General features: G+C 35.7%; 1 protein-coding gene across 3 annotated transcripts; it reads left to right on the plus strand.

The window, feature by feature from the left end:
- Window positions 1–11438: 11438 nt before the first annotated feature.
- On the plus strand, window positions 11439–26124 carry LOC149842303 (uncharacterized). 3 transcript variants are annotated; one of them, XM_090001366.1, is made up of 7 exons: window positions 11439–11942; window positions 12806–12894; window positions 16090–16143; window positions 17719–17893; window positions 18084–18159; window positions 18544–18670; window positions 25638–26124. In XM_090001366.1, exons 4-7 carry the CDS (start codon window positions 17780–17782, stop codon window positions 25822–25824), a joined length of 504 nt encoding a protein of 167 aa, XP_089857492.1. In that variant the 5' UTR covers window positions 11439–11942; window positions 12806–12894; window positions 16090–16143; window positions 17719–17779; the 3' UTR covers window positions 25825–26124. The 3 variants fall into 3 exon arrangements, with proteins under 3 accessions (XP_089857492.1, XP_089857491.1, XP_089857493.1); XM_090001365.1 differs by lacking the exon at window positions 16090–16143; XM_090001367.1 differs by lacking the exons at window positions 11439–11942; window positions 12806–12894; window positions 16090–16143 and having other exon boundaries at window positions 17681–17893.
- The last annotated feature ends 873 nt before the right edge of the window (window positions 26125–26997 follow it).

Raw genomic sequence — 26997 nt, forward strand, 5'->3', positions numbered from 1 at the left:
GTGAATGAATAATCCTCCGCATATAGGAGTAGTTTACCCAATTGCTTGAAATTTGTCCACCGACGTCCTGCCACTGGCTTTCCGTGGCACTTAGATTCGGTGATCGTGGCACATCCTTCAATGCAATGGTCATCTCATTGCTTCTAAACTTGAATGTGTTTATTGAGGGATTTCAGAATTCGACAACAAACTTTAGAAGATTGTGGCTAGTGTACCATGGTTCTATCTTTAAGAATTTTTAGAAATGCATCTTGATCCAGCCAATCCTTCATGTTCCCCATCAGTGTTCAAAATCAAGAGTGGGCTTGACACCAGTAGAATCGGTGCATGCGGGATGTTGGACCCTCTGAATCTTTTGGAGGGTATGTAGATTGTGCATTCACAATTACTTTTGTTATGTTCTGAGCACAAATAGCAATGTGTTTGAGTATCTATGCTTATGCAAACTAATATAACATTTTAAACATTCAAATTCATAAGTTTATTTGAGACTTTAGATATAAAGAATTGAAATAATAAAAAATTGTGTAACCATTGATGTGTAACTCATAACACATATTACAATTCTAAGAAACTTCAACCAAGTCTAACAATATAACCATCTATTGTATGATACCTTTAAACAATATGAAATGTACAAGAGCAGATAATATATATATATATAATATGCTAACAAAAGAATAAGATCAAAGTCAAAGTTATTTACACACAATGGAGAAACGTACCTCTAGACGAGCATCAGCCTTGTTTGTCATTGTGACCTCTTCCTCGGAGTCACACTCTTCCTCGAAGCCTTACTCTCCTCTGCTTTTGGGTCTTGAGGAAGAGGAACCTCCTATGCACTCTCATCAACTTTCAGGCCTGAACTCTCCTCCACTCTACTCTCCACCCTCGTATCCTCTTGGGATGGAGGAATCTCCTATGCATCCTACAACCCAGCTTCACTCTCATCCACTGTAGGGCCTTTACTATCCTCTACTCTCCTCCCCACTCTCGCATCCTCTTGCGAAGGAGAAACCTCATGTGCACTCTGTTGCCCAACCTCACTCTCATCCATTGTAGGGCCCTAACTCTCCTCAAGCTGCTTCCCAGTACCCATGTATCCTCCTAGGGAGGAGGAACCACATGTGCACTCTGTAGCCTAGCCTCACTCTCATACACTGTAGGGCCCTTACTCTCCTCCATTCTGCTTCTCACCCTCGCATCCTCCTGGAAAGAAGGAACCTCCTGTGCACTCTGCAACCTAGTCTCACTCTCATTAAATGTTTTGGCAACAACCTTATTAAGCCTTTTTGAAGCTTTAGCTGCATATTTGGATCATTCTGAAACTAGTCATCATTATGTTGTTGGACATGCTACCAACTGTTAGGTTGAGCAAAGATTTTTACATTCGAGCCTGTCGAGGGTGTCTTTTTTATGCACTATATCTGATACTCACATTGTTGGGCACAGAGCAGGATCCCTCTCTACCCAGATGACAAACTTATTATATGTTTCTGTATAGAAACTATGACCCATTGTGTAACAATTATCAAGTACTTCACGATGTGTGTTTAAAGTATATTTACTTATCTTTGTGAAACCTATTATTGTAGGTCGTGAGTTTCTCCTCTTCTTTGGTGTCATATTGCAATTCTCAGAATAAGAAATTTCTACATTAACAAAAAATGAAGAATAGTCAACCGAAAATGCATGACAAACAATATTGAAAGGAACATAATTTTATTCTTGCCTACGTGACAAACAATATTGAAATGAACAAAATGTAATTAAATTTACCAAATTTAATTGCAATATTACATACGTAAGATAATATCTGACCTAACCTTTCAGAACCGATCACGTATCAAAATGGTTAAGTTGTAATCACTTGTTTTTGAATAACTTGCACTTGTATTTTGTACAAACAACTACCATAAAATTTTATTTAGAATGGTTTGTACAAACAAGTTATATTTTGCAATTTTCTATTAAAACATGCTTATGTTGTTTAGTGCTTCTATAAACAATCGGCTTCTATAAACATATACTAACATAATTAACTGAAATTTGCATCATTTTGTAGAAAATATTACACACACAACAATAATTTCTAAAAACATTCATGGATTACAAACATAAAAAATATATGTTTATGGTTTATATAGTTCTTATACCGAAACATCACAATTATGCTTGCATGCTAATTGATAAAAAATTTCTTACTATTCCATGCATTAAGGGAAATTACAATATGTAAACAGGTATGAACCGAGATTTTCATAGGGTTTTTTTTTGCAAATCTAACCGTACAGATGCATTCGACGTGGTCCACTAATCAAAAACATATTTACGTGTACAAAACTCACTTCAAAACGAAGTTTCAAACATGCATATTTGACTTTTTTAGACATTTTTGAAACCTTGTTAGAAAACCAAATTCAAAACTGAAATTCAGTCTCACATAAGCATTTCATTGAACACTTAGAGTGCGGCAAAATTCTCAAGACATAATCAAATTTTAGAATTATGCAACATGCTTAACAGTATTAATAAACTAAACTAATCATGCTAATAACAAAATCAATGCAATTGCTAATTTAATTCATGCAAAACCATCAAATTAGGCATTTCTAAACCTAATTCGTTACACATAACATTATGTTATGATATTTAAGCAAAGTATCATTAAGATACACTAGATTAATACCAAACAACAAGAATTTATATTCTATAAATTTAGTTTAGGAGTCATACCTTTGTGATACGATGAAAAAGAATAGTAGAACTAAAAAGACCAAGAAGTCCCGTGAAAATTGCAATAAATTGCCACTTAAGTAATTTACCGAACACTTGGTGCGCGACACACAACACCGAGCAAAATACCACATAATCAATACAATTGGGGTATTTTCTCACTGACAGAGAGCGCTACAACACAACACACATAACGAGAAACTTATTGGAATATGCTTCTACATAAAAATTGGAAATTGGGTAAATTGATTTCGCAAAAAGAGAAACAAACATAAGAAATATATATATATATATATATATATATATATATATATATATATATATATATGTGATTAAAGTTGGACAAAACTACCATGCTGAGCAACTACTTAGATCAACACGCACACCAAGACTACCTCATTATGGCTGCATGGATGTGAGGCAACTGAATCCTAAGAAATATCAAATTTCCTTGGATGAAAAAGCTCTAAAATGAAAGAAATCAAAGGAACAAAGAACTATCATGATGAATCTACATGTTCTGATTGCTAACAATGTGGTGTCAACCAACAAGATACTATTCTCAAGGTTGGAAATTGGTGTGAGTTTTGGAAAACGGTTTTAGAAATGATATTTTGTATGAAAATCTAGTGAAAGCCAGACACCAAAAATATAAAAAATCGGCTCACACGAGTGGTGGAGTCTGGGTCGATCTCAGGGAACGAGAAATACTCATATTCAAACACACAACTATGCTACTCTTTATTGCCAAAATAATGAAAAAGAATTAATTAAATAAATAAATCACTAAAGAGTACTGCACTACGCAGAGGGCTTAAACGAATAAAATAATTGATAGGCCTTATTATAAACCCAGTGAATTGAATAAATGAAATAAAATCCTAATCTAAAAGAAAAAGAAAAAATAGTCTTCAGTGTTGAGGTCTTCTTGTCCCCTTTCTTTGAATACCTCAGAGGGTACTTTGAGGGCACAAAAAGGGCTCTACCGCACATTTTAATGCTTCCCTACAAAACATAAAAACACAAAACAAGCAGTACATGGACAACTAACACAAATTTATGAACTAATGATAAAAAAAATTCATCAAAATAAAGATTTAAATTGACTAAACTAAACTAAACATAAACTAAACTATAAACAAACTAATCTAACAACCAAACACTTGAAGACAAAATAGAAAAACAAACTAAGTAACAATAAGACAAAAATTCACTTAACCTACTACTAATAACAATTAACGAAGAGGTCATGCGACATCTACACATTAACCAATATGGAAATCAACAATTAGCTATTTTAACTATTCACTAGATGGATGAACATCAAAAGAGAGGGATCGGCTAAATGCATATGACAAATAAAACTAAACTAATTAAGCATGGCTGAATGAAAGATTTGAATAGTAAATAGAGCAACGAACGATGATCCGATTATCACCATGATAGTTATTAATTCAAAATTATGCAAGATGCTACTCGACTATTGGTGAAAGAACTATTCACGATGATAGAAAAATTAAACAACACGGTGTAAAGTGTGTTGGATGTAGAAAGAGATGAGGAGGTAATTCAAATAAAGAAAACAAATGGAGATCACTCTTTTATGGGGTTTTTTTTGGACTTTGATGATGTGAAATAGTCCCATATTGAAGAATCTCAAAAAAGTCGTGGGCTTTATAACCTATATGAAGATTCTAACACTTGTTCTATAGAACAAGAGAATGGGATGGCTACCACACACACACACGTGCGCGCTTGCCTACCCACTGCACCGTACCGAGCCGAGCCAAGTCGGGTCGGGTTCAGGTACGTGTTCGGGTAATTGGCCCTTTAGGGCCCTATCCATTCTAAGTTCAATATTCTTTTTGTCCTGCATTACTGTTTTTATTTGGATTAAATAATGGGTTAAGAGAAATGGATAACAAATCGTTCCGTTATCGGGTCACGTCACTTCGTATTTTATAACAAGTCTCTTCCATTTTTTTTTACCGTTTAAGGGTTATAAAACATGGTTAGAGGGCTAAGGTTTTAAACATGAAGATGTCTGTGACTCTTGCGTTTTTAGGTTTTCTCTCTCCCTCTATCTCTCTCTCTCTCTCTCGGTTTTCCCTATGAGTGTTCCCTTGAAAGGGAAGATCTGCAACATCCATTCGCTGAGGTTGTCTTCAAAGGAAGATCTACCATCAGAGTGCACCAGTTTAGATCATCAAGGCTATTGTATACTGAGGGAAGGACGCCAGACCCTTTTTGCATCATATGTGGGGGTGGATCTTCTCTAAGGGAAGTATTCTTATACGCCTTAGCCTTCCACAGAATAATAACATATTTTATTTGTTGTTTTTATTTTGTTCCGTGCATATGTTTGATTTGTTGCCTTTGTCTATATTTTAGTTTCGAACTGGATATGACATGCTTGAACCCTGTTACGATGTGAATCAAATATTTTATTTGCATGTCATGTTATATAAAAATCTGATTTATATCATGATTCTATTTTTTATTCTAACAGTCTTAGAGAAGATTTTAAGCATGTCGATTGCATCATGTTTTATACCGAAAGTAGACATGTTTGGTATGCCTGGAAAATTTATCGGTCAAAATTTCAAGCGCTGGCAACAACACATGAAAATCTGGTTCACGACTATAGGCTTGTTATCTATTCTAAAACTCGAATGCCCTTTGGTTTTCGAGACTGATCCTGATCATGCTGCTATTAATACGGCTGTAGAGTGGAAAGAAAATGATGGTATATATCGTGGTTGCATTCTGTTGGCTCTGTCCAATACCTTATTCGATGTATATTGTTCCTCATCTACCACTGCTAAAGCCTTATGGGATCAACTTGACAAAAAGTATAATATCAAAGACCAAGGTCTTGAGAAGTACTCGGTTGCCAAGTTTTTGAAATATCAGATAGTTGATGGCAAGTCGATCACTGAACAGGCACACAGGTTTCTGTTGTTGCTTCATAGTTTGGTTGAGGCTGGTATGAAACTTCTTAAGAAGTTTCAAGTAATGACCATCGTAAAAAAAAATCCTAAGTCTTAGGTAGACTTTGGTATGTCTCTCAAGCATCGTAGAGGACAAATCTCCTTGAATGATCTTATGGTAGCCATAGCCATTAAGGAAGAGCATAGGAGTCAGAAACAGGTAGTGATGCCAACTGAACAATCTAAAGTGAATATGATGACCAGATCTTTTAAAGGCAAGTGACAAAAAACGAAACCTGTAATGAAAAACCAATTTAAACCTAAGGACAAAATCCAGAAGAAGACAAAGAACAAACCATGCCGAAACTATGAACAAGTTGAGCACTGGGCTAAGGAAAGTCTTTCCAAGAAGGCCAAGGCTCATGGGACCACAGACGGTACGCCTCAAGTCAATATGGTGACTGAGGTCGTTGAGACCAGTACTAGGTAAGTTTCTGTTAACCCGCAAATCTATCATCTTTATGAGCTAACTGAGTGACTGGTTGACACTGGGGCTAATGTGCATGTTTATGCAGATGAGTCTGTCTTTGTCTCATACCAGGCTGCTGCAGGCAGATCCATGACTATGGGCAACTCCACGGCTGCAAAGGTGTTGGGGATTGAATGTGTGGATCTAAAGTTTTCTTCAGGATGAGTTTTATCATTACATAGAGTACATCATGTGTCTGTAGTTAGAAGGAACATTTTAAGTGGTTCATGTCTAGTTAGAGAGGGTTATGAATTTAATTTTAAATGTAATAAAGTTATTATTTTACATTCTGGAACCTTTATTGGCAAAGGGTATTTAGATGATGGTTTGCTTAAACTTCGTGTTGAACATGTTTGCAGTGCTAAATTAGATAATGATGTTTCTTTTGATTCATTGTCTAATATTGCGTATAATATAGAATCATCTGATTTATGACATAATAGATTGGGTCATGTTAATTCTGTGAAATGCATGATGAACTTGAAGATGATTCCTGAACATTCCATAGATAAAACTAAAAAATGTGAGATTTGTGTGCAAGCAAAATAAAGTAGGAAACTATTTCATACGATTGTTAGAGATTCTGAAATATTAGATCTAGTGCACACAAATATCTGTAAGTTTAATGGAGTGTTTACTAGAAATCATAAAAAATATTTTATCACTTTTATAGATGATGACTCTAAATAGTGTTATGTGTATTTGCTAAAATCAAAAGATGAAGCTTTTGATAAGTTTCTTGTTTTTAAGAATGAAGCATAAACATAAACTGGTAGAAAGCTTATAAGATTGAGGTCTAATAGAGAGAGAGAATATACCTCTAACAAACTTTATGAATATTGTAAATCTATTGACATAGTTTATGAGTTTACCACTCCATATTCTCCTCAATCTAATGGGATTGCAGAAAGAAAAAATAGAACCCTAACTAACATGATAAATGCTCTACTTGAGAGTTTAGGATTACTTACCTATATGTGGGGGGATGCTCTGAATACGACTTACTATATTCTAAATAGAATTCCTCAGAAGCATAAGGATAATAGGCCATATGAACTCTGAAAAAATACAAATTCTAGCTTAAAATACCTCAAAGTGTGGGGTTGCCTTGCAAAGGTACTTGTCTTAGAGCACAACAGGAAGAAGCTGAGTCCTAAAATTGTAGATGTTATTTTTTGGGTTATGTAGAGAACAATTATGCCTATAAGTTCTTTGTAATTAAGTTTGAGATATCTGGCATAGATGTAAACTCTATTGTTGAGCTTCGAGAAGCTACATTATTTGAGGATGTATTTTCCATGAAAGTTGGTGTACCTCAAAATCTTTTTTCTTTAGATATACCTTCAACTTTTGGTTCCACTTCTGAACATGTGGAAATGATGACTCATGTGGGGGTTGAGCCATCTTGTTCCCACTCTGAACCAACTGAGTTCGAGAAAGTGGTTGAACAAAAAATGAGCAAGAGACCATGTATTACCAAGGATTTGGAAAGTGATTATATAATTTACCTTATCGAGGATGATTCTCCCACTTTCTGAGATACAATGGCTTTACCTGAAGCAAAACATTAAAAAGAAGCCATAAAAAGTGAAATTGACTTCATTGTCTTTAATGGCACTTGGGAACTAGTTGACCTCCCTCGTGGTAGCTCCACTATTGGGTGCAAATGAATTTTTAAGAAGAAGTTAAAACCAGATGCATCCATTGATAAGTACAAGGCTAGACTAGTTGCCAAGGGGTTGAAACAAAAGGAAAGAATAGATTATTTTGATACCTATTCTCTGGTTACTTGGATGACCACAATTAGGGTGCTTATAGCACTGACCTCCATTATGATCTCTCGATCCATCAAATGGACGTCAAGACTGTCTTTTTACATGGCAATCTTGAAGAAGAGATCTACATGAATCAACCTGAGGGTTTTATGTCTCTTGGTAATGAAAATAAAGTTTGTAGACTTGTTAATTCATTATATGGACTAAAACAAGCCCTTAAACAATGGCATGAGAAGTTTGATAAAGTTATTTTATCATTTGACTTTGTTGTCAATGAATCTGATAAATGTGTTTATTAGAAAATTAAAAGTGATGCATGTATTATTTTATGCCTGTATTGAGATGATATTCTATTATTTTGTTTTAATATGAGAATTATAAATGAGACAAAGTCATTTCTTAGTAGTAAATTTGATATGAAGGATATGAGTATTGAAAATGTGATCTTAGGCTTAAAGCTAACTCGTTCAGCTGAGGGAATAACTATTTCTTAATCTCACTTTGTTGGGAAAATACTTGAGAAATTTGACTATAACCAAGAAAGATCTGTAGCAACTCCATATGACCCTTCTACTCCTCTTTATAAGAATACAACTAGTGTTCCTATGTCTCAATTAAGATATTCCTAGATTATAGAAAGTTTGATGTATCTTGTAAATTACACGAGACCAGATATTTCATTATCGGTGACAAAATTAAGTAGATACACAAGTTGTCCAAATCGCACTCATTGGAAGGCATTGAACAAGGTGCTTAGGTACCTGAAAAGAACTATTTTCTTAAGTTTGCATTACAAGAGATTCCCTGTCGTTCTTGAGGAATATAGTGATGCGAGCTGAGTTGCCATGAACTCTGAGAGTTATGGCGTAATAGGGTATATATTTACCTTTGGTGGCAGCGCAGTCGTCTGGAGATCAGTAAAGCATACCATCTTGTCATGGTCTACTTTTGAGGCTAAACTCTGTGCTTTAGATATTACAGGAATGAAAGCTTAATGGTTAAAAGAACTTTTAGAGGAACTTCCTTTAATGAGCAAACCAATTCCTGCAATATCTGTGCATTGTGACAATATGGCCACAATTGCAAAGATCAAAACACAAAATATAATCAAAAGCAGAGGAGACACATCCAAGTGAGAATAAAATCAGTAAGGAAACTGGTGTCTCAGTTAGTGGTTGTTGTAGACTATGTTGGATCCAAAGAGAGCACAACTGATTCATTAACAAAAGGACTAGATAAGTCATTAGTCCTGAAATCCAAAGAGGGGATGAGACTGAAACCCATCAGTAGTTCATCTACAGTGGCAACCCAACCTATCTGAGTGGAGATCCCACAAAGTAGGTTCAATGTGGTAATAACAAGCTGTAGGGTAAACTAGATAACATCTTCTTAATGTGATACTGTGTATTTGTGTATTTTCCTCCGATTACTCTGGAAAGGTGTTGTAGCTGCAAATTTAGGAAGAGTTAAAACTATAAATAAGCCTTCTAGGCGAGATGTTAGCAGTGCATCTCTGGAGAAGACCACCTATGTGAGTGTGACTGTGTGGCCGCAGTTTAAGGAATTGAGTTATTCCAGAAGTCACTCATGAAACATGATTCAGGTGCATGACCATTAACGCGCCGCCCCTAAAGATTACAATCAGAACATTTATCGTGTTGTTGCTAATGGACACTCATACATCAAAGGTTCAAGTTCAAGGTTTTAGTTCACTTCGTTCCTGTGGGGGTAAAGTTAGTCAACTAAGGTAGTGGTTCAAATCAGAAGGTACCATTACTGAAAGCATAATATGTCCTGCTGCAGATTACTCTATCTTGCATCTTTGTTTCCTTCTGTTTTCATTCTTTGAATTTGTGGGGGAATGTTGGATATAGGAAGAGAAGAGGAGGTAATTCAAATAAAAAAATTAAATGGGGACCACACTTTTATGGAGTGTTTTTTTGACTTTGATGATGTGGAATAGTTCCATATTGAAAAATCTCAAAAAAGGTTTGGGCTTTATAACCTACATGAAGATTCTAACACTTGTTCCATAGAACAAGAGAATGAGATGGCTACCACACACACGCGCGTGGGTGCGCACGCCCATCACGTCGTGCTGAGCCAGGCCGAGTTCGGGTAATTGGCCCTTTAGGGCCATATCCATTTTAAGTCCAATGTTCTTTTTGTCCTGCATTATTGTTTTTATTTGGATTAAATAATGGGTTAAGAGAAATAGATAACAAATCATTCTGTTAACGGGTCACGTCACTTCGTATTTTGTAATAGGTCTCTTCCACATTTTGTAACCGTTCAAGGGTTATAAAACATGGTTAGAGGGCTGAGGTTTCAAACACGAAGACACCTGTGACTTTTGTGTTTTTAGGTTTTCTCTTTCCCTGCTATATCTCTCCTCTCTATCTCAGTTTTCCCTATGGGTGTTCCTCTGAAAGGGAAGTTCTGCAACATCTGTTCGCTGAGGTTGTCTTTGAAGGATGGTCTACCATCGGAGTGCACCGGTTCAGATCGTCAATGCTATTGTATCCTAGGGAAAGGATGTCAGACCCTTTTTGCACCGTATGTGGGGGCAAATCTTCTTTAAGGGGAGTATTCTTATACGCCGTAGCCTTCCGGAGAATAATAACATGTTTTATTTATTATTTTTATTTTGTTCTGTGCATATGTTTGATTTGTTGCCTTTGTCTGGATTTTGGTTTCGAACCAGATATGACATGCTTGAACCCTGTTATGATGTGAATCAAATGTTTTATTTGCATGTCATGTTATATGAAAATCTGATTTATATCATGATTCTGTTTTTTATTCTAACAAAATGAAATTATAACATATGCATTACTGAAAGACTAACTAACACCAACATTGAATAACAAATAACTGAACCTATCTATTAAAACAAATCTATCTTGATTTTTTATTGTAATTTAATTTAAAAATATATTTTTATTTTTTATTGTAATTTTGATGTGTTTTATATGCTTAATTTTTATCTTTCTAACCAAGAAGGGTAAAATGATCATTTTAATAATTTATGTAAATAAGACATTATTAAAATATTCAATTTAATCATTTTAATAAATCACCAACTCATTTATGCATGTTTGAGGTGTTTCGAACTTAACAAGGCACATTTTAATGATTTTTGAAATAATCAGTCATAAAACTAACTACGGTAAATGCTTTAATTAAATAAAATATTGTTTAGAACCCAATCTTTCATCTAAAACAAGATGGTGATCCACTAAATAGACTTAATTTTATTTTTTTTCTTTTATTTTTATTTTTGTTTATAATTGCTTTTTTTTAGTTTAATGTTATAATAATAATAATAATTATTATTATTATTTCTTTTAGTTCTTCGAATTGGGCCGAACCGGACTCGAACCGGGTTCGATCCGGACCGGATAACCACCCTCACCCGATAAAACCCTAACGCAAACCCCCTTTCCCCATTTCTGTTCACCCTCCCTCTCACGCAACCCGATTTTCCCCCTCTGTCCTTCCCCGTCCGTTGTCTCGCCGGAGCAGCGCCGCCAGCCGACGCCATCTCCCCTCCCTCTCTTCTTCCACTCCTCCTTTTTCCTTCTTTTCTTCTCTGTTCGAGCATTGATCGGGGGCCGCCATCGCTGCGATCGCCGATCCCCGCCGATCGACCCCGTGCCGCTGCCGCAAGCCCTATCTGTTGCACCATTTTCTCCTCCTCCCTCTTTCCTTCCTCTTCTCACCTCCTTTCTTCTTTGTTCCTTCTCCATTCGAGCGCCGACCAGAGGGCACCGCAGTCGCGAGTTGTGCCGTTGCCGGGCCTGCGACATCGCCATACCATTTCGGCGATTCCCTCTCTTTCGAAACCCTCCACCACAGCGGTTCTCCTTTGCTGGCGTCGGGAACCACTAGACTGCCGTCAACCACTCTCCTCCCTCCTTCACCGGAGCTCCACCGGATTCCGTCCAGTCGGGGCCATCTCCTAGAAATCCGGTAAAACCCCATTTACCTTCCCTGTTTGTCCTTTTCCTTATCCGATTGGGAGAGGGTTTTGGTTGCGGCTTTGCGCACTGGGGAAACGAAGCCCCGTACCCTTTTTGGTTTTGAGAAACTGGTTTTCCCTCTTTATTTTGGAACTCGGGTCCCCGGTAATTTTAAAATCACGATTTGCTGAGTTTCGTTTTTTATGTGTAAGTTATTGGTAAAATGTGGGTTATGTTTCGAAAATCTGGGATTTCTTGTGTATATCGATAGGGGGTGATTCGTCTTTTGTTTAGAGCATGTATCGGTTTGGGTGTTTTATACCAACCGAGCGACCCTAAGCTGGGTTCTGCAAAACACGTATGCGTGTTTGCTCAGTACCCCGAGCCCCAACCGATCGAGACCTTCTTCCTTTCATGCTGAAATGCATATATGCGCTAGTTTTGAATTATTGTTTACTGTTTGCCTGCTTTAAACCTCTTTTGAGTTTGTTTTTGCTTCTGTGTTTTGGTGAATGCCTCGTTTGTGTGCCGATTCCCAGCATTGGGAATCATGCAGGGCTGTTGTTACAGGACAACATAGGTATCCTTTGCATTGTCAGTCCCTATTTTGTTCCTTTGGGTTGGTTTTCATTCCAATGAGTGTATATTTAGTTGAAATCGATTATCTCGATGGTTGTGTCATCACTGGGGTGATGCACTGGGCAGCGTGCAGCCCGCAGAGCTGCACCACACGGTTGTCCAAATCTGTTTTGGACTTGTTAGGGTATTGCTTCGAGGTTTTCGCAAATCGGAATTATCGAAGTTTGTTTTTGTTTATCGCTCATATGTGAGATCGTATTTAGATAGGTTGGTCGTTGTGTGTTGTGTGTGCAGCTGTAGGGACGAGTAGATCGTGTTGTGCGACGGTTGCACTGGACTTTCGGCACCTCGAGTTTCGTTTTACTTTTCATCGCATTGAAAAGGTATGATTCCTAAACTAAAGTTTTAAAATGTGATTCATGTTGTATGATAGGAATCTAAATGTTAGAATTGTATTGTATTGCCTATATAAATGTGTATTGCTCTGCATAGCAGAGCAAAATGCGCGATGCTTAATGCTAAGCATCACATGCGGCTAAAAAGGCCATGCGAAAAGAAACAAGAAAAATGTAAATGAAAAGCATATAAATTGGATAAATACCCGTGGTGAGTAAGCGATGTTAGTGCATTATATGTTGTTTACTTTCTTTGATGCAACACTTTCCTGCTCACATACTCACTTGGTTGTGGATATCTAGGACTGTTTTGCTAGAGTTTGGAGATCATGTTGAGCATGATTTGAATGCATGAAAATATAATTTATCTTATTTTTTGTAGTTCAGAGAACATGCTAGTCATTGTTGTAGTTAGCGAGATATTGGAGTGTGTTTGTTGCAGGTACATGTTTGACATTGTTGTGGTATAAATGATTGAATTCATTGCCATGTTTGACGTGATTGTATCCATGCTTACATGAAGTTATGTTCAATTTGATTTTGCCTTTCATGTGAAATTGTATTATGAAAATATGCTTAAAATGAATATGTCGTGTTTAAAATGAATGTGACTTCAGCTTTCAAAATATCCTTGTAATGCGTGCAAATATGATGTGATGGTTTTGCATATGAAAATATTGAGTTATCAATGCATGCATAATAGTTCATGTGATTGCATTTGATGTTAAGCCTGATTTAGATTAAACTATGCTTGCAATCATGTTTAAAATTGAATCATGCATGTGAGTATGTATAGTAAATTATGACATGATATGATCATGTATGAAAATGAATACAAATTTGTTATGAACATTCATGAGAGCATGTAAATTTAAAGTATGTAAGTGACATAGATTTTTGATATCATGCATGAATATGTAAATTTGAATTATGCAAGTGGCATAGACTTTTGAATTCATGCATGAGGGCATGAAAGGGTTATCTTGTGAGAATATAATGCTTGACTTTGACCCATGACTTAATAATAAGGATAACACTGGACCACGGGTCCATTTTGAGGCGCGGGCAAGGTTGAGTTCTCTGAGATGGCTGAATCCGTTTCGATCTCTTGTCCTTCTGGGAGAGGGAAGGACAGTACAAGCCTAGTGGGACATGTGTTTTGAGGGCTGAAGGCGCCTCTTGTCCCTGTCTCACAGAGGTTAGGAAATAGGTCTACCAGTAAGTCCTAGGTGGTAGTACCACAGCTCTGCAGAGTTAGGGATGCATGCTTGATTTTTGGCTGACGATTTTGGTTTGGCGTAGGCCAAGACTTGAGACCTATGTCACATGGGTGCGGGTGCGGGTGCGGGTGCGACACTTTCAAAAACCTTTGGTGCGGTGGTGCGACAGGGGCAAAAATGTAAAAATATATATAGAAGGGGGGTCGGGGGTTCCCCCCTGCCCGGGTCTCACATCCATGATTGCTCATTAGTGATTAGAAGGTTACCAAACATATTTCTAAAAGTTGGGATTTGACTACCTATCATATGGGTGCCAATGAATTCAATGATTTCATAGACTTAGCAGGACCGATAGAGATTGATTATGGGTCTTCCTGTTTTACTTGGCATAACAAGCAAGTTGGTCCTAACTATCGCACCGGTAGGATCAATCGCGGTTTCGTTAACGACCATTGGATGCTCAGATCATCCCAACTCTTTCACTTTATGACAAACCACAATACGTAACGTAAACAGATGAAATGACTTCAGAGGGAGGACAAATCCTATGTAGTGGGAAGAGAGTATTTTTTGAGAGGCTTCAAATTATTTCTTCAAGTTATTTGTCAGGGGTCACATCAATCGTAACCCTTTTAAAGGTTGTCCAGATCCGTGGGGTTAGAAGAGGAGGTGGTTAAGGTGGTCTTTATTCTTTATGGAGATAGCGCCACAAGCTTAGATGGGTACCCAGATAGCTTCTTTACTTCATTGTGGTCTATTGTATCTAAAGACATTTCTGAGGCGGTTAGAGATTTCTTTTTCAAAGAGAAGATCATGTCCATGATGAGTTGTGGAGTCTGATTCATAGTTTTTGCCCTTGCAGGAAAGGGGGTCCGGGGGCTCCCCCCGGCGCGGGTCCATTTCATAGGGCAATTTTAAAAAAAAAAAATCCAAAAAATAGACCGAAATGATCCTAGGTGCGGTCAATGCACCCAGGGTCGGGTTGACCGCACCCGCGTCGGCGCGGGTGCAACACCCTTCTAGCCGAATCCCTGTGACTTAGCTTGGGATCATAGGTCCGTTCTCCTAACCGCTGCACTGCAGGGTTGAATCGCTCGGGAAAGACCCAATTAAGCCATAGGAGGGTGATAAAAAAGATACATAGAATAATGAATACTCCTATGGTTGTTTCTGGATGTTTATACCCTCTTTTGTACCAGATGAGTTTGAATAACAAGAGAAACAATTAATTAAATTTTTAGGATAACTGCTTTCATATGCATTCTCATATATTGTGAATATGTAAAGACTGTTAAGTTTGCATGATTATTGCATATGAATTTGGTCATGTGTGTATGAACAAGATATGTTTATGCTTGGTCATATGATTTGACCTATTGTTATAAGCCAAGGGCTTGGTTGGTGTACGTGAGGTGCTTGTGTGTGCGAGGCACACGGGAAGGGTCAAGATAAGACCTGCTTCATTTTGATATTGGAATTGCAAGTTCATAAATATTCCGATAAATGACATGTGAATATGTATTTGAAATAATGCATGCCTTAGTTGGACATGATCATATTTTCTTTTGAGCATAAAGAAAGTGAATGATAACATTGCATGATAGCTTGTATTTTTGCTTCACTTTGGAGTATGCTACAAACTGTTAGTCTCATTCATTTATGTAAATGATTATCATGTGTATGAATGAATGTGAAATGGAATGCCATGAATTAAATGTGAATGAATTTGAGTTCTCATGCACACAAATGGTGTAATTATGAATGCTATGAAATGAATGAGGTTTTATGTGAATGAATATCATGTTCTTGCTATGTTGTGGATTCTCTTCACTCATTATTTCTAAAATGATGAGAGTTTCACTTGATTGCATCATTTCAACTTGAATTGCATTCTTAAAGTTTAGTTTGGATTTTCTACGGTCATGTGGTTGATGCCCTACAATGTTTACAAATAACCTCGTAGAGGATTGAAGCGAAGCACGGGTTGCTGCGTGGCTGAAGGCTCCACTCTTACCTAGTACGATTCCTGGAGGGATCGGGTGAAAGTTTTGAGATAGTTAAAAACTTGTGTAAATTTTACTTTTTGTAATCCTTACATTTAAAGAAGTGTAATCCTTTTGGAATGAGAATATTTTTAAATTCTGTCATTTCATTCCTATTACGTCTTGCATATGGTTTAGAACTTTACATTTTGATGTAACTCCTCAATTATCTTAAACCTAGATACATTTCGTCTTCCGCATTTCTTTTTTTTTCCACATGTGAGAAGCCTTTAGAGTAATAGTCCCAATCAAGTTGTGTCTATGGATGATTCCGTACTGGATCTGATACTGGGAGACTAATATACACTCGCGTTTGCGCTCAGGTGAGCCGTCTAGTATTTGGAACGTTTGGAATGTGGCCATAGAGGAGCTTATTGGCATATTACTCTTCAGAACCATGTGAATTGTTTATATAAATAAAAAGTTTTAAATTTTTCTAAAAATTTGGGGTTTGAGAAAGTTTGTAAAAGGTTGGATTTTTGGGGGACGTTACATGAGACGAGTCATGTTATTTATACATAGTATATATTTTTATATATTATAGTTGAAAAAATATATAGTTTTTTTTAAATTATATTTAATAGTCCATATTTTATGTATATATTTTTCATTCATCCTTTGTTTTAATATATTTTATGCATTCTTCCTTTTATATATTGCATAAAATATATATTATCTATAAATTTTTTATTTATTTATACGAGAACTATCGACTCGGGCTAAACACTTTGTGTTCGAGCTCGACTGGTTAAAGCTAAATGAGCTGATTATAGCTTGGCTAGCCAACTATACAAACCAATCAGCCGAACCAAGTCGAGTCACATGCTCTATTGTTTACCAGCCCTACACCCAACAACCCTCTCTCTCTCTCTTTGTGGCATAGTAGGGGTCTGCCTAACCCCAACTCACCTTTAAACAAAAAAATTACAAACTAGAATATGCTAGAGAGAGAGAGAGAGAGAGAGAGAGAGAGAGAGAGAGAGAGAGAGAGTTGTTGGGTGTAGGGCTGGTAAACAATAGAGCAGCTCGTGACTCGGCTTGGTTCGGCTGATTGATTTGTATAGTTGGCTAGCCAAGCTACAATCAGCTCATTTAGCTTTAACCGGTCGAGCTCAAACACAAGGTGTTCAGCCCAGGTCGATAGTACTCGTATAAATAAAAAAATATTTTTTATAGATAATATATATTTTGTGTAATATATAAAAGGAAGAATGCATAAAATATATTAAAACAAAGGATGAATGAAAAATATATACATAAAATATGGACTATTAAATGTAATTTAAAAAAACTATATATTTTTTCAACTATAATATATAAAAATATATACTATGTATAAATAACATGACTCGTCTCATTCTTGGATGAGCCGAGCTTGAACACGGCTCAGCTAAACACCAACACAAGCTGGACCGCGATCTCAATCCACTAGTAAATGAACTGAACCCGAACATGCCCTGTTCGGGTTCGTTCGGCTCATTTACCGGCCTAGTTGGGTGTACTTAGGTTGAGTTCTGAGGGTAGACGTTCACATGTCTTTTTTGGTGCAGCATTTGCGACTCCCACGGCCGCGTCTCACTTTGCAATCCGTGAGCGAAATCTGGCCGCGGGATGAAGGGTGGTAGGAAGAATCTGAAGAGGGCAATGGGGGAAGATCTCCCAGCCCTTCAAGAGGGTCGGTCCATTATGAAAGTGGTTTCTCTCCGAGGCTCCAACATCATCGAGGTTTTCCCATCCTTTAAACCATTCCCCTCTTTCCTTTTATATTACTTTGTTTTCGATTTGCATCATTGGGAGTGCTCTTTTCTTCTTTTTTCCAACGTTGGGGTGTTACTGATTTGTTATAGAATTGGTTAGATTGTGATTTTTAATCCACATGTAAAGATGGTTTTAAGTTTCCTTAATTGGTGTTTAGGTGATGGATGCCAAAGGGGAAAAATCACTGGCACTGTTTCCGGCAAAGTTCCAGAAGAGCATTTGGATAAAACAAGGTCTTCTTTTTGTGACAATACATGTTGGGTATCATTCAATTGTGTAATATTTTGCGTAGTTATGTCCAAATCTTATGAAAATGTTGTGGTGACTCTTCTTAGACTTGGTGCAATAACCATAATATCCAAATCTTACTCCAAGACTATAGAAGATGTGAACAATCTCTTCTTCAGATGTACCCATTTTTTTCTTTATGATATTTTCCGGTTTTAAGTTCAGTTTGGAGATGAGATATGAAATTGAAAGATACAACTTAGTTTTGCTTATCATACTCAGTTTTTGTTTTACACATCTTGCTAGATAAAGGTGTTAACTTATGAAAACCAGGAGGTTTTTGTTTTATCAAATGTAGACTAATCATCAAATGAAATCATCACTTACAGGAAGCTTTGTAATTGTGGATGGAAGTGGGATGGAGAAGGCACTTGAGTTAGGTCATAAAGTTGCATGTATTGTCTCACAAGTCCTGTTCTACGAGCAAGTTCGAGCGCTTCAAAGTTCACCTGGATGGTAGTCCCAATTTATGCATGTATTTTATTTTTCTTCTTGTTCATTTCTGTTAATATGTATTGTTTGTTTCATGTCATTGACTGTAAAGTGTAAAGAAAAGCTTTATTATTTGTATTTATTTTTTCATACTGATTTTCTTGTTTGAGTTGGCAAAAGTAGTGTTTTGAACTTTTTATTCAAGCAAGGTCAAGAATCATTGCTTGTCTGTTTCTTGTTTGTCAATACAAGCATGGTAGACAAGTTTCTGTTAGGAAACATGAATATTTTCTCCAAGAAAATGGAGTTTGTTCCCGCCAATTGTTCTTTACTCTAATGAATACTTAGTTGATGACTGAGTTGAACATGAATTGGATGACAGGGTATGGTGCTGAGCTGAGATTGGCTTCGTGAATTAATTTTTATGAATTGGTGAATAATCATGATATATATGTGTACCCATAAAATTTCTATTCATGAGCCTTTCATCATAGAAGGCTATGTCTCATGGATACAAATATGGAACAGGATACGATGTGGATACGATTGGTGCGACACAATAGCACACAGGGGCATTGCCTTATACACATACATATAATTCTTAACCTAAATAGTGAAACATGAATATCAACTCAAATGCAAACTCTTGAACAACAATTCTATATCACTATATATAAAAACATCAAATAATAAAAACTAAGTTGAAAGTGAAATGCTATGTAATTGATTACAAACTTTAAAAGAAAAAGAACACAAGTAAATATAAAATAAGTAATCAAGATCATAGAAAGAAATAGATAAGTTAAATACACAATTTGGACTATATATGACATTGGTGTGTTCTTGTATCGATGAAGTGACCTGGTGTGTTCTTGTGTCGTGTGTTTTATCGACATAGGATACACATGCTAAATGAAGTGCCTGTCTGACATAATCAGTAAATTGCATCAGGCAAAGGTTAGAATGAATCTAAATATTGAAAGAGGTCAGTTCCTTTATATCCAATTCAGGCAGTTGATCATATATCCCTGTGGATTTGGCTAAGCTTCAATTATAAGTTATAACTGTAGACACCGATACTGGAATGAAGTATGCGGAATTATAAGAATAAGGTGCAAAAAGCACAAAATAAGTCCAAGAGTGGACAATTACAAAAACACAATAGGCACAAAAGTGCATAAACAAAAAGTCCACAATGGGACAATACAAAGTGCCTACAAAGGGCAACACAAACAAGTAAAAGAGTAGGAATTTTATTAATAATATGCTTGAAAGCATTGAAAGAAATAGGGAGAACCCTCCCCTATTTTATATACAACAACATAAAGGGGAGGCTATTGGGAGCTCCCGTCATAGAGTTGTTGGGAGCTCCCAATGGTCATATTTATGATTGTTGGGGCCCCAACGACTCCATGGAACAGAGCCCCCAATGGCAAGAAAAAAAAACTAAAAACAGAAAAGTAAGAAAAACAAAAATATTGTTGTTTCTAATAAACAACTATAATTATATGTGAAAAGACAAAAATGCCCCTATTGGGCAAACTAATACAATATATATATATATATATATATATATATATATATATATATATATATATATATATATATATATATACACTTAAACTAACGGGAAAGTGATCAAAAGTTTGCTAAGGAGAAAAATAAACCAAGGAGCAGAATGTGCTTTGGTTTAGAAATCTTCCATATGGTACTCCGATGTGACATACGACAACGTAATAGTTTCTCTCAGATATTCTTCACATACATAGTGACAACCCATCTCAATATGTTTAGTTCGCTCGTGGAAGGTGTGGTTGCTTGTAATGTAAATTGTACTTTATTGTCGCAACATATCTTCGAGGGTGTTGAGATGATTATTCCCATATCATTGAGAAGACTTCTAAGCCGCACAAGCTCTATTGTTGTTGTAGCCATTACACGATATTCAACTTTAGTTGAGGATAATGATAATTTATGCTACTTGCATCTCTATGAAATCATAATCACCTAAAAATACACAAAAATGGTTGTTGAGACTCTATTATTGAGATTTCCACCCCAATCAGCATCAATATAAGCATGTAAATCAAAAGAAGATAAGGATAGAAAAACCCCTTTGGTTATAGTATTCTTGATGTATCTAACAATTCTCAAGACAACACACTTGTGCACACTGGTAGGAGCATGCTGAAATTGGCTGACGGAGTGAACTGCATGAGCTATGTCTGGTTGAGTAATGAATAAGTAAGTGAGCCACCCAACTAGTTGGCAGTAAGTTGTAGGATCTTCAAGCAGAGTCTCATCTTTCATACTCAATTTAGCATTAATCACTTTTGGGGTTTCTATCTTCTTATCATCTGTGAATGTTGGGCTGCCAAGAGACATCATATTCAAAAATTGAGTGTAGTTGAGATGCGTATGCTTAGATGGATGCGTGGAAATACAATAAAAGATAAGATTCGAAACGAGGAGATACGTAAGAAGGTAGGCGTTGCATCCATTGAAAATAAGATGAGAGAAAATCGTTTACGGTGGTTTGGACATATTCGGCGAAGGCCTAATGATGCTCCAGTTAGAAGGATGGAGAAATGAGAAAATATATTAGTTAAAAGAGGTTGGGGTAGGCCTAAGAAGACTTGGATGGAGATGATAGGAAAGGATATGAATGCTTTGAACCTCACCGAGGACATGGCATTGGATAGAAATGATTGGAGGAGAAGGATTCATGTGGAAGACCCAGAATGATTTTCTTTTTTGGTTCATATCGCCGACGCCAATTGTTTTGGGATGAAGGCGTAGTTGTTGTTGTTGTATCTTCTTATCATCTATAGTGTCAGACATGCTTCAAATATTAGCAACAAGTTTCATTTGAGAAAGAATGTACCTTCTAGGAGAGTATGTAACTTCAATACTTAAGAAATATCTTAAAAACCTAAATCAGACATCAAAATTTTCTTTTAAAATATTTTTAATATCACTAATTATATGTTTATCACTTTCGGTGATAATCATATCATCTACATAAAGTAGAAGAATAACAATCATAGAACCTGTACTCTTAACAAAAAGAGTAGGGTCAGTATAAAAAGAATAAAACCTGGATGAGTCATTAAATTACTAAATTTATCATGCCAAGCTTTAGGAGCTTGTTTTAGACCATATAAAGCAATTTTAAGTTTAAGGATTTTACCTTTTTCAGTACAAAACCTCGACAGAGGATCCATGATACCTCTTCATTTATTCATCGTTTAGAAAAACATTTTTCACATCTAGTTGGTAGATGAACCATTTTTTAATAGATGCAACTGCTATGAGTGTCTTAATACTAGTTATTCTAGCTACCGGGGCAAATGTTTCTTCTTAGTCAATTTCATACTCTTGAAAGTATCCTTTGGCCACTAACCTAGCTTTATATCGTTCTAGAGTCCCATTACTCTTGATTTTAACCTTAAAAACCCATCTACATCTTATAGATTTCTTCCCTATAGGTAACGAAGTTATTTATCATGTTTTATCTTTTCAAGATTTTAAGTTTTATATTCATTGCTTCAACCCGTTGTGGAAGATTTTTTGGCTTCATTATAGTGTGACAGTTCATGATAGTAATAAAGCTATTAGGCATGACCTATATTTTGGTTTCAATATGTCATACGATACAAACCTACATAGTGGATTGGAGATACGATTGGATCTTCTAAGAGAGGTTTTAACGATGAATTTTGTGAATATGTTTCTAAAGCATTTTAAGGATACCTTTGCTCACGCTAGGTTTATATTAATATGGGTTTATCAACAATATCATTATTTCTTATAGATGATTCCCCATTCTCATTAATTGAAAGCACATTATCATCACCATTTTCATTATCATTTAAGGTATTATCCCTGATGTCATTTAAAGAATCATTACAAGAAGTCAACTCTTCTTGTGGCTAGAGATCAAATAGAAAAGTATAATCGACTTCATTGTTTTCCTTGGTTCTCTCAAAACCATTTTCACTTAAAAAAATGTTACATCTTTAGAAACATATAGTTTGTTACTCATTCATATAGTTTTGTTCTAGATAATTTTGAAACTCATTTGAAAAATATTCACGACCCCAATCGGATCTAAGAACAGAAATATTGCTTTGAAATTGAATTTTGATAATCATATGATTTTTTTTAAAGAAAGAGAACACATCGGATTTGAAATTAAGAAAGTAAATTCATACATATCTAATGAAATCATCGATAAATGAAACATAATATGAATATCCTCCTTTTGATATGATGGGAGAAGGTCCCCAAACATCCGAATGCACTAATTCAAAAGGTCTCTTAGAGACAAAGGTTCTATTAGGAAAGAGAGTGGATTTCATCTTTCCAAAGATACAATCTTTGCAAACTAATTTTTTTTCATTACAAAAGTATTCCCCCTAAGGAAGAAGATACATCTTTGAGAAGCTTGGTTGTCCAAGTCTTTTATGCTAAGTTTCAATATCTTTATCTTAAACATAATTACAAAAGGAATTTAGAGGAAGATTTAGATAATTCATGAAGTAGAGATCTCCCCTCTTATGATCTTGCTCAATTTTCTTCCCGGACCGGAGATCCTGCACAATGCAACCCTTAAATGAGAAAGAAATTTCAAATCCATAATAAAAAAATTGTAAAACAAAAAGAATGTTTAAATTTAGTTGAGGAAAAACTCTCACTTTTGGCACAAAAAAAATTTGAGAGGAATTTAAGGTTCCAATACTTTTAATTTGCAAAGATGTTCTATTGGCAGTTGAAACACAGAAAGTTTTTGAGTTAGTGCATAAATCGGATAGACCATTCTCATGAGGTGTCATATGAAAAGAGACCCTGAATCAAGGATCTAAGAGGACATACTTGGAGGAGATGATAAGGTTATCGCGACACCCGATGTAGATGGAGATTTGAGTAACATTTGAAGTGCCTCCGATAATTGAGCAAGAGAGAAAAATCTTTTCCTTTGATTGGTTCTTCCTTTCTTAGTATGGTTTCTTCAACGAAAGTTACTTTGTTCTTTGGGGTGTTATATAACTTGGGACAGTTAGGTCCTGTATGACCCGGTTCATGACAATGATGACAAATAGTCAGTGTTGTGAAAAGCGTTGAGGCGTAGCGAGGCGCTCCACCAAAAACTGTGGCGAGGCGTAAAGTGTAAGCTTTAATTTTTTTTGAAAACTTTAAAAAAATTATAAAAAAATATATAAAAATACAAATAAATAAAGAAATGCTTTATTGATGAAATAACAACCAATAAGAAATAGAAAATCTCAAATAAGTACTAAAAAATATGAGATTAACATATAAAAGTAACTAAAAACTGATTATATAACTGGAAAATATATGAGATTAACCAAAAAAGTTAAATTATACTAAGAAACTGATTACATAACTGAAATAACTGGAAAATATATGAGATTAACCTACAAAAGTTAAAATATATGAGATTATTCTAAAAAATATGAGATTCATATAAAAGTAACTAAAAAAATGATTACATAACTGAAAAATATATGAGATTAACCATCAAAAGTTAAAATATATGAGATTATTCTAAAAAATATGAGATTAACATATAAAAGTAACTAAAAAACTGATTACATAACTGGAAAATATATGAGATTAACAAAAAAAAGTTAAAATATACTAAGAAACTGATTACATGACTGAAATAACTGGAAAATATATAAGATTAACCTACAAAAGTTAAAATATATGAGATTATTCTAAAAAATGTGAGATTAACATATAAAAGTAACTAAAAACTGAATACATAATTGGAAAATATATGAGATTTACCAACAAAAGTTAAAATATACTAATAAACTGATTACATAACTGAAATAACTGAAAATATATGAGATTAACCTACAAAAGTTAAAATATATGGAGATTATTCTAAAAAACATGAGATTAACATATAAAAACAACAAAAAGATTGATTACATAACTGAAAATATATGAGATTAACCAACAAAAGTTAAAATATATTAAGAAACTAATTAAATAACTGAAATAATTGAAAAATATACGAGATTAACCAGCAAAAGTTAAAATATAGTAATATACTAAGAAACTTATTACATAACTAAAATAACTGGAAAATATATGGGATTAACCTACAAAAACTTTGTTGATTATGTCTCAGAAATCTTGTTGTAAAAAAAAAAATTGTGCCTCGGGCTTGCGCCTTGAGGCACAGAGGGCCGCGCCTCAAGGAAAAATGTGGTGGGAGAATTTGTTTAGCTTTTTCTAGGTAATATTAATTGGATCAACAAATCATTTGTGCATGTGGGCCGCTAGATTTTTTGGTGTTCTCTGTATTTTAGTCTCTTTCTATTAGAGGACTTGTTTTATATAGCCGTTATGTACTTTATTTTACATTATCTATTTGTTGGTCATTGTGAAAATGTGAGCATTCCACTTGCATTTAAATATTGACAACTATTTCTGTTAGAGCCAGGCTTATAATTTTTTTTGGTTCTGATGAATTGGAGCTTATGAGCAAATTCCAATATTCTCATAGTCTATGTAGTGTAGCGATGGGTTTAAATCTGGATATGTATCGATGAGTTTGGGTTGGATTTTCAACAAACATATCTGTTTGAATTTCCTTCCAATTTATACAATGATTTGGTACTTGGAATTTTTATAGCCTTTTTTGGTGAGCTACGTTTAGTTCTTTGGCCTTGCTTGAATGTTGTGATTTCGATTATAAGGCCTACTTGATTGGTTGAGATATTTTTGCTTCATGATGAGTGAAGAAAGTAGGCTTCTTATCAAGCTGTTTTCCATTTTGTCAACTTTCTAGCAACCATTTATTTGGCTTCATTTGAATATTAAGCTGGCTTGTGAACCAGTGTTACACTGTCAAAGACATCTTTACAATAGTGTCATTGCATGAACTCTTCTTTTTCATGTTCCATTTAATTAGTGTTGATCTCCGCATTCGTTGTTTGTATCCCCGTCCATCTAGGCCAGAAGTATTTCGAAGTAAGAGTGACATGAAGGAGCGGCAACCAACAGAGGATGCTCAATCCATAGAAAGACATTGTTCGAGTGATGATGATGATCTTCCGCCACTCGAAGCCAACTTGAACAGAATCCGGCCACCACATTCCCATTTGGAATCTGATGCTGATTCCGATGCATCTTCAGATTAGTGAAACAAGAAATCTTACAGTTCATTCAATTGGCTGGCCTTGAAGCTATATTACAGCAGTTTTCAGGAGTTTCATTTCTGACATGTATTGGATTAGACGAGGCTTGAGTCAGTTGAGCTGCTTTACCGCATTTTTAAGGTCTTGAAAATTGTGGTTTACTGATCCAAAATCCAAGTATATCAAAGATTCAACAAGCCTTAAATCAAAGGGTATGTTTAGAGTAGGAGAAAGGCCCTCTCTTTCTTCTCTTGTACCTTCTCTTATAGATGTTATCAAAAGGCCATTGTTGTCTGCTTTTCAGAATGGATCTCTGAATCACGTTTGCCCCTTTGCCTTTGTCAGTTACATCCTTAGGACAATGACTGAAGGCATAGAAATGCACAGCAATCACACTTTTCACCATTCGCATGATGAACTAAATTTAAACTAATGAATGTTCATGTAAGAGCTTCCTTACCTTCAGGCTTCTTAAGTTTCATTTCACACGCTTCTTTAGGCAAATATTCATCTGGAAAGTTAGGAATATACTGAAGAAAATCTAAGTTAAGCTATTGTATATATGAGTTCAGGTATCTAGCTATCAAACAATAAATGGATGGCTTCGTTATAGGTAAATATGGGTGTCGATATATGATATCGATTGTATCATAGTATTTTCAGCTTCCTTCTGGGATTTGATGCTTTAGGGTGTGTTTGTTACACGCCTTGCTGTGGAAAAGAGGTTTCATGCGAAACACCCCCTCCCGCTGGTTTAGTGAGGTGGGAATCACAAATGTTTTGCATTAAAAATATGTACCCCACGGCTTGAATGCCAAGGGGGTGATCATGCCAGCGGCTGCAGGAAAGAGGCCCATTTTCATATGACAATGAGATTCCTTCCCACATTCTACCGGTGGAAAAAATGCCTTCTACGGAGCATTTGTTTCATGCCCTTTCCTATGAAAGAAGTTCTCATTCATATGAAAGAAAACCTATGAAACAAATACTTTCATGGGAAATATGTGGTGGGTTCCACATAACAAATGCTAAAAAGCATTTTATCAGAATGGGGTCACACCTCCCCCCACTGAAAGTGCTTTCCTGCGTAGGTATCCCTTTCACAGGGAAATGGCTTCCTGTAGGTGGGGGTGTAACAAACACCCATAAGCCTCGTTTGTTTCATGTTAACTTATA

This window comes from Nuphar pumila, chromosome 3, assembly GCF_984573655.1.
Source record: "Nuphar pumila chromosome 3, dmNupPumi1.hap1.1, whole genome shotgun sequence".
Taxonomy (NCBI): Eukaryota; Viridiplantae; Streptophyta; class Magnoliopsida; order Nymphaeales; family Nymphaeaceae; genus Nuphar; species Nuphar pumila.